At 38.8% G+C, this 11,828-nt stretch overlaps 1 protein-coding gene across 1 annotated transcript in view; it reads left to right on the plus strand.

The window, feature by feature from the left end:
- The window catches only part of eif2b3 (eukaryotic translation initiation factor 2B, subunit 3 gamma), a 35,581-nt gene extending 24,785 nt beyond the window's left edge, over nucleotides 1-10,796 (plus strand). The window contains exons 6-11 of the mRNA XM_037681324.1: nucleotides 199-335; nucleotides 582-772; nucleotides 1,100-1,162; nucleotides 1,325-1,473; nucleotides 4,295-4,398; nucleotides 10,653-10,796. Of these exons, the coding sequence (XP_037537252.1) occupies nucleotides 199-335; nucleotides 582-772; nucleotides 1,100-1,162; nucleotides 1,325-1,473; nucleotides 4,295-4,398; nucleotides 10,653-10,705 (697 nt within the window). The 3' untranslated portion in view covers nucleotides 10,706-10,796. The remainder of the gene's footprint in view (nucleotides 1-198; nucleotides 336-581; nucleotides 773-1,099; nucleotides 1,163-1,324; nucleotides 1,474-4,294; nucleotides 4,399-10,652) is intronic.
- Nucleotides 10,797-11,828: the final 1,032 nt, after the last annotated feature.

Below are 11,828 nucleotides of genomic sequence, written 5' to 3' on the forward strand. Positions count from 1 at the left end.
ATATATATATATATATATATATATATATATATATATATCCTGTAAAACTAATATTCTAGTTGGGTATAAGACACAATCCCAAGCTTGGAGTATGTGCACACTGTTGGGTGCAAAAGACATTGCTTTGTCTACAAGTTTCACTTGTATTGAGTAAAAAAAAAGAGTTTTCTTTTTTCTTTTCATTTCTTTGTTTCTTAGGTCTATTTCATCGATTCGTGGCGAGTTGGTACCATATTTGGTGCGCAAGCAGTTTTCAAAGGCAGCTAACAGTCAGAAGATGAAAGATGACTCGGAGGATCAAACCCAGAAAAAGAACGACGGCTCTACAAACCATGGTTATTGTTTTTATTGACACTGTAGAACCGTACACGAGAATATACTGAAAATCAACACTGCTCACCAGTACAACATGTTTAAAATCTCTAAATCGTACTTGCATAGCATCAGTTTGGATCCAGCTCTCGTTATTGTATGAAATCAAGGCTGGTTTGCTCCTCCTAACTGGATAACATAAAACAGAAAATCCTGACGATTGTAGCAGAGAAATTCTAACTTTGTGCTCTTTTTTTGGCTCTTCCCAGAGCTCCTTATCTCGTCACGGGACGAGCCTCTCCTCCAACTGGCCCAGGAGCGCTCCTGTTGGAACGATCACCGTGGTGACATGAGTGAGGCTTACCATGGGGGGAAGCTGCGCTGCTACGTCCATATTATGGACCAGGGCCTGTGCTGTCGTGTTAACACTCTTGCTGCTTACATAGAAGCAAATCGGCTGGTGAGTCAGACAGTAAGCCTGCTTCTCTGACATGCATCCTCACAGGATCCGGGTTTCTATATTACATGAGTTCTGAATGGTTTGTTGTATTTAAATTCAAGCATGATTTTAAATCTGCGGGACTGCACGCAGTCTTTTTTCCAAGGAAAAGACAGAGATGTCCACAAAAAAGCTCAGCTTTTACTCTGCAAACTAGTTTATCTAAATATGTGCAAGAACTTTTGAATTTGTAACCTTTTTGAATTCTACAAATTGTTTTTATACCACTCCATATGCCTTTTTTTTTTGCATATCCTATCTCACTTTTTGTTGTTTTCTCATAACTAGGCCCCCAAACTGTTGGAGGAGCCAGCAGTTCATCCATCTGCTGGTATTTCTGACAAATGTCAGGTAATTGAACCCACACATCAGGTCCTTACTTTTTAAATGTAATTTTTAATTAGGAGTGAGAAAAAAAAAGTTTACTAAGTCAGCAATATGTGTTACGAGAATCTGCTTATTGTGTAGTATGTGTGTATTTTTGAGTTGTTAGTGTTTGGGTTCTGCTCACAGATGGGATCAGACAGTATGGTCGGAGCTCTGTGCCAGATAGCAGATAAGACTTCCATAAAAAGATCCACTATCGGGAACTCCACCACCGTGAAGGAGAAGGTCAAAGTCGCCAACTCCATCATCATGCATGGAGTTACTGTCGAGGAAGGGTGAGAACACACACGTCTATAAACACACATGCACACACTTGTTGAAAACATGTACTTTCAAGTCCAGTGGTTTATAAGAAAATATTCTGAAACAAATGTGCTCTTTTCTGCTCAAGTTCCATGTGATTTTTGCCTTTTTTGTTAATATAGGTTGTGATAAACTTTCTCATTCGGTGCAGTTTTGTTTTTTATTAAATTTTCTTGATGCTTTAACCCAAATGGTGTGTGTGTAAGACAGATGCTCACATATATGTGTGTCTAGGAGGTGTAGCAGGTTTTGTCTTTTGTGCTCTCTGAGGTCAAATAGGAATCGCTGCGTGAACAAAGCATCTACTGGTGTGAGAGCAGCCAAAGACCAGTGCCAAACAAGCACAAAGCTGCTGAAGTCAAACAACACATGCATATGTTTCAGCTGGCATGTGAGAGATCTCTTCTTGGACGTTAAAATAAACACTTCTATTTTAATGGTTGTCCTTAAATGTGCTAAATGTTTCATTATCCCCAGAAATTTGACATAATGATTACAGCTTCACAACTGAATTTACTTTTCTATTACCATTAACTATTTTATTACTCAATTCTGTCCTTTTTTAAATTTCTTTGTGTTTGTTTTTTGTTGTTTGTAAAACAACAACAACAACAACAACAACAACAACAACAACAAAAGAATAATTTAGCAAAAATTTCCAACCACCACTTCAAAGAATTGGCCTAAATGTTTAAAAATGTGCAGCTTTTTTTTATTAGTGCAAATCAGACGTTTAAAAAGGTCTGTTCGAATTCTTTAAAAGTTGAAATGCCACATGAAGGAACTAAAACTGGCTCCAACTCCTCTGTGGAATAAAAAAATTAGTATAATCTGCTTCATAGTTTTATAATGGCAGTAAAATTAGTACTGATGTGGCTTGATGAACATTTGCAGACAACGAACATTGGGCTTAACTTGAAGAACGAACTGCTTTGTGGCTACGAGAACTTGCACTGGGAGCAGCAGTGGCTACAGTAAAATTAGCATCTAGATTGATCTGTTTAGCCTCATAGCCAAAAATCTTAGAGGAAAGACACTCATCTTGGCCTCGAGTCCAGATTTTAATGCACTCATTCATAGGCTCCTTTTCTTTTATCTCAATTTCTTACTCCTCCTCCTTTTCTTTTCATCAAGGCTCCAACACCATTGCTCCCTCTCTTTCTGTCCCTTACCATCTTTTCTTAAGCCTTTCAGGGACCCCAGCCAGCCACCCTCATCATGCCCGTGTAGGTGCACGCACAAAGCCATTAAAGAATGAGAGACAAGAGAAGGGAAGAAAGAAGCGAAGGGAAAAGCAAGCTAGCACGCAAGAAAGAAATTGCAATTCTTTCTTTTCTTGCTCTGAGGACATAAGAAGGAAGGAGAAAGAAGGAAAGAAAGAGCCAGTATGAGGGGATTAGCAGACCCTAGGCATGTCGCAAAAACCCCTCACATTTCTGGTTTCTTTGTTTGGAGCTGACCAGAGCTTGTTGACAAAGCACTGCGTGTTTGGGAGGGGGACTAGCAGGGGTCAACTTTATAGGGGGGTTGGCACAGGAGGTGGGGGTCGATATGTGTATATGTGTTTGTGCAATGTGTGTGTATGTGTGTGTTTGTGTAATGGGAAGGGAGGATGTGGGGGTCATGACAAGGAGGAGCCCTGGTGTTAGTAATTAGTGGTGTTTCAGCTTCGAAGCTTCTTTGGTGGTCTCTCTTTCTCTCTAATGTTACAAAACTCTGAATCTTGTAATCTCCCATCACCAACTACCACCACCACCTCCTAGGTAGTCACTTAAACGCACACACACACACACACACACACACACACACACACACACTGGCCTAACCACTTGAATAAAATAGAGCAATACGAACGTGTGTGTGCATGTGTGTGTATGAGAGAGAGAGAGAGAGAGAGAGAGAGGGGTACATGGGCCAAGTGTGTGTGCGTCACTGCCTGGGCAAGACCCACCTGTGTTCTCCACTGGGCTTCCAGAGCTACTGAAACACACACGTTCTCAATCTCACACACACTTGCACATACACGCCCTTTATGGTTAGTCGGCGGTGGACACAGAAGGCCGTCTGTGTCTGTCTCCAAGAATTTTATGGTGATGGTTTGGCTGAATGTGAGCATGCATGGTGGGTTGGCACTGCCGGCGTAGCGCAACACACACAAGACACTCACAAACTAGGTTGCTGTTATTATTGCCTAACATGTATGCTAATGACATGTCATTAAGTTCAGCTGATTGGATATTTTAGAGTTTTTATGGCAGGTCTGAGGATCCTTGATGTGGAGGGGAAAGTACGAGCTCTGTTGTGGCTCCCTGTCCACACTGTTTGCTCGGTGAGCAAGCAGCTGTGGAAGGAAGGCCATGGTTGGAGGTACTCCGGTGTGTGTATGTGCTTGGGCATTCATTTCTATACATAAGGGCCTAGAAAACATGCACCCAGGTTGAAAAATAATGTTTCAACACTCATCAGTCACTGACTCACCTCCTTGGAGCTTGGAGTTACCACGTAAGAGAAGTGTATTAGTGGATTTCCCTTCACAACTGTTTTACTACTTAGATTCAGTGAAGTCACTTTAAAGTCTATTTAAACGCTTTTATTTTATTTTTTGATCAAGCACTGCTGCGTCTGGTTTTAGGTGTCTTCTCTCTACCTAAAGGAGCGCTAGATTGTTGATATTAACTGTTTTCTGTGCACAGATGATCACCTCCTTACGCAGAAATTTAATGGGAAGTAGACACAAGTTTGTATAAATCCAGCAAACACTCAGTTCATAGAACTTGTATCTTTTATTTGCAGATGTAACATCCAGGGCAGTGTGATCTGCAGTAATGCAATTATTGGCAGAGGAGCAGACCTCAAATACTGTTTGGTGGGAAACGGACAAAGAATCGAACCAGCAGGTGAGACTAATAAAAACGCATGCACACGTAAAAGCAGATTCTGAATTTCTTCTTATTTTTTTAGGTTGTCAGCACATACCTTTAAGCCACACTTGATTTGTGACATATATTAATGATAAGATTTTTCTTTAAAACCTCCTAATTTGTGACGTTAAAGCAGAAAACACAGGATGTGGGTTGATTTTATTTTTTTTTTAAGCCAAATATAATAAAAAGTAGAAGCTCATCTGGTGTCCACCTCATGTGTTGTCATGTGAGTGGCTCTGCAATGCAGTGTGTTTGAGACTCTGTAAGCTGCTGTCTGCTGTGATTGAACAAACAACTCCACAGCAAACTTTGTAAAGTGTTATTTGTCCAGTTCCTATTAAGATCAGAGAGTTACTCAGTTGTTCTAATTAACACACTAGCAAATGTTAAACAAACAGATTTAACGATATATAATATTGGATCGTTGGCATGTTGTGTTATGAAAAATTAGAATATTTTTATACACCGTTCCAAGGCGGGACATATGGTATTTTCTTTGTACATCCGTTAATGTTCTCGTGCGCAAGATAATTTAACGAAACTTGATACACGCGTGCATCATCACTTGACGGGAGTGTCACATGCACTTTTCATCACTCCTGCTTCATGGTCAAGATCACAAATCAAGATCAAATGGTATACAAGATCTTTGATTGTCCAGATCATTGCTATAGATTGCTGTATAATAATTAGTTGATGGGCGAATAATGTGACATATGCTGTACTCTTTTCATACTTTATAAGGGCTTGACCAGCTGTAAGGTTAAAAGATTATATTTTTCAAAACAAAATGATTTTTCTTCTGCACAATAAATAACTGTCAAGGTTCTCATTTCCCAGTAAAAAGGACACATCAAAATATATCAAAATGGTTTAGGTGAAAGTGATGCATCAATTGCAACTGTATACTTATACACAAAGTGTCAAACTGTGTTATTTAATGATTCCAGTATCCATTGTAGTAAATAGCCACTACACTCAAACAAGTGCTATCAGTGAGAGGTTATGTCCAAGTTTTGTTGTTTTATTGCTAATCTCGTTTCATTTCTGTGGCTGACTCAAATAAAGTGTTAATTTAAGCGTGTGGTATCTGTTTATATGTGCCACCAAGCATTCTGAGCCAAAAAGAAGTTTATTCAGTCTGAAGTTTGATTTGTCAAATATTTATTTTGATATATTTTTTAATCTTCTTCTTGTCCCCAAAGCTAGCTGTGTGTACGACTGTGTCTTAGTGTGTGTTACATTGATGGAGGGGTTAGAGAGCAGGGCCAGAACAGGACCACCCGGAATTCAACAGCAGCAGCCTGCAGCCACATCCACATGCACGTGCACACACATGCACACACACCCTCAAACGTAAGAAATAGGGAGCAAGCTCGCCTACCAGACTGAGCAGCCTAATTGAGTGAACAGCAGGGAGCTCCAGGCAACAACGCTTTGAATTTGAGATAAAAACTTAATCAAATGAAACTGTTGAGACCTCTTTGGAGCAACGGGTGTGTCATTGCTCAGCAACAAAGCTTATCTTGCTTTAACATCCTTTTTTTATTTTAGTTATTTTTATTAAAATATTCGATTATGATACTAAACTCAAGAAACTTAAGTTCAAGTTCAAGTAGGTTTTATTATCATTCGCATTACATGTGGTACATGAGGTGGAATGAAATTGTGTACACAGGGTCCCAGTTACATCCAACAATAGCAAAAATATAAATTATAAAAAACGATAATTAAGGATCTAAGATATAAACTAAGAAATACGCTACACACTAATAGTGCAAAACAATACGCTGAACAACAGCAGCACGACCATGAGTCTGTGTGAGTGGATGAGTATGAATGAATACAGCAGCATGAAATAATCAGCAGCATGAGATCAGCAGCATGGATAATCAGCATCACATATCATCAATCAAACTGGCATTACAGTGATTTTTTTTTTCCTCTCACAGTGATAATCCAATATAGGGATCTATGAGTAACAGCTTCAGGGTAGAAGCTGTTCCTCAGTCTAGTGCTTATTCACTTAATGCTCTGCAACCTTAAGCCGAGTACACAAATGTTGCACAAAATACTGTAGTCGCACAAACCTCCAGCTTCTATTTATCTAATAGAATGTAGTAGGGCTGCACCAAATGCAGTTTTTTGGCCCATCACCGATCTCTAAAAAGTCTGACCTGCCTACTCAATTATGGCCGATACCGATTTAGTTTTATAAGCGACACTGTCAGGTGGTATAAGTCACAATGCACCTTCAATTTTCCAATATTATTTTATTGAAAATCATACCCTTGAAACAGTACAAACTTGTGTCAACTGGCCATGAGGTAGTGCTCTGAAATATAAATGAAGTTTAGACAATTGTTAAAACTACATAAAAATTGGTTTCTAAAAGTGGTATCGGCCGATATCCGATCACCCAAATTTAAGGAAATCAGGGCCGATTTATCGGTGCACCCCTAGAATGTAGATCTTTGTTTCATAATATCCGTCTTTATTGTCCCACATAATTTTAGTAAACACAACTGGCTTTTTAGAATGCACTTTTTATATTTTTATCAATATTTTATCAATAAATACATAATTTAAAAATAATCTCTTTAGTAGACTAGTAAACATGTGTTTTGTATTTGTATTGTGCGTAGTAGTGACAAGTCAAATGTATATAAATTGCTGGTGTTTTGTTAGCATAGAAACACGTAAGACACCACATAAATAAAAGGTTTGAATGAATAAGTATTTTACCATATTTGAAAGAAAGCACTGGAGATTTACAAGAGTTCACATCTGATGTCCTGGAATCATCCAGTTTATTTTATTTATATTAATCTGGCTTTTTTCCAGTAACACAATCAATATGAAGTACAACTAAATGAAAAAAATATCCTGATGCATGCTCAATAATCCAGGTAGAAAAATCTAAAAAAGTTAAATCTGGTCCTCTGGACCAAATTTATGATCCATCATTAGGCTGATGGTTCTTGACCATGTGATCAGCTGGTTTTGGTTGTCAGCAGCAAACCGGTTGATCCACTCTGAGAAGGTGTTATTTAAGAGACTGAGCTGAATACAGCACCTGAGACTGAGGAAGTCTTTCGGATGAAAGACTAAACATTTCTAATTTTTGTTGTTTTGCTTCGTTTTGTTTTTTGAATGTCCAGAGGACCAGATTTATCTTTTTTAAATGTAAAAAGTTTGTTAAAGATATCAACTGTTTAATTTAAATCTCTCCACAGCGGTTTGCAATCGGCTCCTGTCCTTGATTTTTATATTAAACTCTGTTAAATGGAAAGCTCCTCTCCTCTTTTTTATATTGTAGTCATATTAAATGTTTAAGTAAATACAATATTGCTTCTTGTTGCCAATGTAGCTGGCTGACCATAGGCTGCTAAAGACATTAGCCGCCCACCCCACTGCGGAGGCTGTTAGCAGCCAAAGACCACCCTGACAGCCTGAGACAAACAGACACACACGTTGCATTCATATTGGTCCATCGGGTGTTGATATGTAAAAGATGAATACCTCCTTCCAGCACGCTTTGATGTCCATTTATACAGTAACTATAGAGAAATACTCTTCTTTTCATTCTTTTAGCCTTCCCCACTGTGTTGATGAGAGCAATCTGTTCACAGTAAAATCACATCTTTCTGCATTTGTTGAGACAAATGCTGAACCGTTTTTATTTTAGGTTTACACTTTGCCTGGTATCAGCCTGAGTAAAAGAAATGTGGTATCCATGCAACACAGCGACACTAGTTTCTGACAGTTCATCTGGCTTTTCTTCCCTTTCACTCCCATCTCCTCTTCCTTCCCCTGCTGTCCCATGCTTCATTTGTCCTCCTCTTCACACAACAGTGGTAAGCTCATTCTGAGCAACAGATTCCTTCACACTAAAACCGGTCTGTGTGGATGGAACATTGCTCTCTGCCACCGTTTACTTTGGAACAGTACCGGTACCTTAGTGATGGAGGGATCTAAGGAGAAGTTGTGGCTGCGCTCCTTAAACCGAGTGTAGCTTTGGGTTAGGAAAGTTGATTAAGAAAGCCAAACTTGGTTCATTTAAAAATGAGTTGATTAGTTTGTAAGGGCCAGTGTAGCATTTAGAGTGAGTTGTATTCTATTCAAGATTCTGAAGCAGATATATATATTTTTTTTTATTAAATTTTAAGAACGAATTAATATTCAAACTACAGCACACTCTGTTTCATGGCTGCCTGGAACTTATAGATTTCATTTATGTATTTACTGTATCCAAATATATGCACCTGAAGTGATTTATTAAGTTGTCATTTAAAATGTTTTTGATAAATGAGATGTTCGTGACAACCTGCAGCAATAAATTTGTGATTGTGGCTGTTTTCCTTGTGTGTGGATCTGCTTAGACTGTTCCAACCTGCTGTTTTATCGCTTTAATGAAATTCCTAGAAAGTAATCATTGCATGTACCTCTACAACTGATTCACTTCCAAAGCAAATTAAAAGGCTGAATCCTAGTAGAATTTTTAATAGACCTAAACAAAGAGAAAATGAAAGGCAAAGTGAACAATTTAATGCTAAATGAATTCAATTTTGGTTAAAAAATATATATGATACAGGTCTAGACTAAGAAAAAAGTAAGTTTGAGGTGTCTGGTCTCTAACATCCCTTCCTGTATCAATATAGACCTTTTGCTTTTCTAATTGTTTGCAGTTATTTTTTTTTTTTTTTTCAAATAATCAATCAATTGAACATTTTGTGTGTAACTGAAACTGAACAAAAATCATGTACAAAAATAATAATTCTGATTTGGAGTATAATTTTTAATGTGCACAAAGTGTTCAAGCAGTCAAGTAGCTCTTGTTACATTAATTTAAAAAATTAAGTAGCATTGCTTAAGTATTGGTTCAAACTGTATTTGTGTAAATGTTCCCTGACTCTGTGCAAATATAGTAGTCCCTCACTACTTTGAGGTTCGACTTTTGCAGACTCACTCTTTCACGGTTTTTCAAAGTAAGATTGGACATGACACACAATTGGTTGATTGATGGATGTGCTACACGATTGGCACAGATTTTTATTTAAAATTAATTATTTTAAATTATTTAGCACATGCTGCACCTGTGTGCAGCCCACAGGTGCAGGGAGAAGCTCCCTCCTGCAAAGTGTCATGATCCCCACTCTGCAGGGGAGAAGTGGGTGTGGCCAAGAGTGCTGGCAGATTGCAGAGAGCAGCAGGTGGCAGAGAGAGGAGATCATGACATACTGTGCTCTTTTAGAGCGCTTAGAGTTTATTTGCTAGTTTAAGTTTTTATATATATATATATATATATATATATATATATATATATATATATATATATATACACTAAAATAAACTACTATTTTCACTTATTGTGGGGAGTGGGGCAGGGTATGGAAATGGAAATCCCTGCGATAAACGAGGGACTACTGTGTACAAAACACTCACCTGCATCACGTATTACATGTTCATTAGCACAACTTGTATTTGGTTGTGATGTTACAGTTGTAATTAATAATTTTGGTCTCAACACATTCAGATGGAGCATCATACATATTAAATTTATTAGTGACGTGGGCATTTTTACCTTTTTGATTTATTTATTTATTTATTTTTGTTAAAAATCTTTTACCGCAACTGTCAGAGGTGGACCGGCAAGTTCTGATGTCCATGTCTTAAAGTCTTTCATTTAAAATCAATACAATATAAAACAGCTTTATTTAACACTGTTGGCCAAAGTGTTGTACACTAACACATACAAGCATAAAAACTATAAACTCAACAGATACCATACAATTAATGAACTACCAAATCATAAAACAGCAAACTGTAAAAACAATAAAACAAATAACTTAAAAACAGTAAAAACCAACATTTCACGCTGATATAAAAGCCAAAGAGATGAAAAGGTGTCTTCAAATAAGATTTAAAAACAGGAAGTGAGTCAGCTTGTCTGACGTACAAAGGCAGCTCGTTCCACAGTTTAGGGGCGGCGACTGAAAACGCTTGGTCACCTCTCAGCCTCCTGTTAGACTTTGGAACGACCAACAGCAGCTGATCTGCTGACCTGAGAGTGTGTGAGGGAACGTACAGCTGGAGCAGGTCGGACAGATACTGTGGGGCGAGACCATGAAGACATTTAAAAACAAATAAAATAACCTTAAAATCAATCCAGAAACAAACTGGGAGCAAATGTAGTGATTCTAAATAAACGTTTCTTTCCTTTTCAGCTGACCGGACGAACGAGGTCATTGTTGGAACGGATCAACTGATGGAGATCTAACTTTTTCATGAAAGAAGAAAACCGCCTCATTAACTGACCTGAGAGCAGAAAACCAATTGAACAACTTATTTCCCAGCTGACTAACCAATCAGAAGCCTGGATGCTGCTTAACTGTTCTGCTCTCCTTGGCTTTATTTTATTTTTCTTTTTAATAAAGAGAAATTATCTTCAACTCATGAACGTTTGTGTTTATTTCATCAGTTGTTTTTTTGCAAGCAATGTTTGACTGAAGGTGATCTGTGGTGAGAACAGGGAACAGGTGGAAGAGAACTTGGAGAGGTGGCGGTATGCACTTGAAAGAAGAGGAATGAAAGTCAGCCGTAGCAAGACAAGGTGCATGTGAATGAGAGGGAGGCCGGTGGAACAGTGAGGTCACAAAGGTGCAGGACTTCAAGTACTTGGGGTCCACTGTCCAAGAAAATGGGGATTGTGGTAAAGAAGTGAAAAAGAGAGTCCAGGCAGGATGGAGTGGATGGAGAAAAGTTTCAGGAGTGATTTGCGACAAAAGAACATCAGCAAATGTCAAAGGAAAAGTTTACAAGACAGTGGTGAGACCAGACATGATGTATGGTCTGGAGACAGAGACATTGACAAAAACACTCACAATCCTGCCATCTGCAGAAGTTCTTGGATGACTCTGCCATTGTGGGCTGCATCACTGGTGACCAAGAAGCTGAATACAGAAGTGTGGTGGACAGCTTTGTGGAGTGGTGTGGACAGAACCACCTGCAACTCAACACTGGAAAAACTAAAGAGCTGCAGGTGGACTACAGAAAGAAGATCAGCCCCCCAACCCTATCAACATCAAGGGTACTAAGGTGGACACTGTGGACTGCTACAAGTACCTGGAGGTCCACCTAGACAATAAACTGGACTGGACAGCTACCACCAATGTCCTCTACAAGAAAGGACAGTCGCCTTTTTCTTCTGAGGAGACTCTGGTCCATTAACGTCTGCAGGACCATGCTGCAGATGTTTTACCACTTGGTGGTCTCCAGCGTCGTCTTCTATGCTGTGGTGTGCTGGGGCAGCAGGGTGAAGAAAGCTGATGCCAACAGACTCGGTAAACTCATGAAGAGAGCTGGTTCAGTTCTGGGAGTGGACCTGCAGTCTCTGACAGAGG

The sequence above is a fragment of the Nematolebias whitei genome, chromosome 9 (assembly GCF_014905685.2).
Source record: "Nematolebias whitei isolate Nwh7 chromosome 9, NemWhi1, whole genome shotgun sequence".
Taxonomy (NCBI): Eukaryota; Metazoa; Chordata; class Actinopteri; order Cyprinodontiformes; family Rivulidae; genus Nematolebias; species Nematolebias whitei.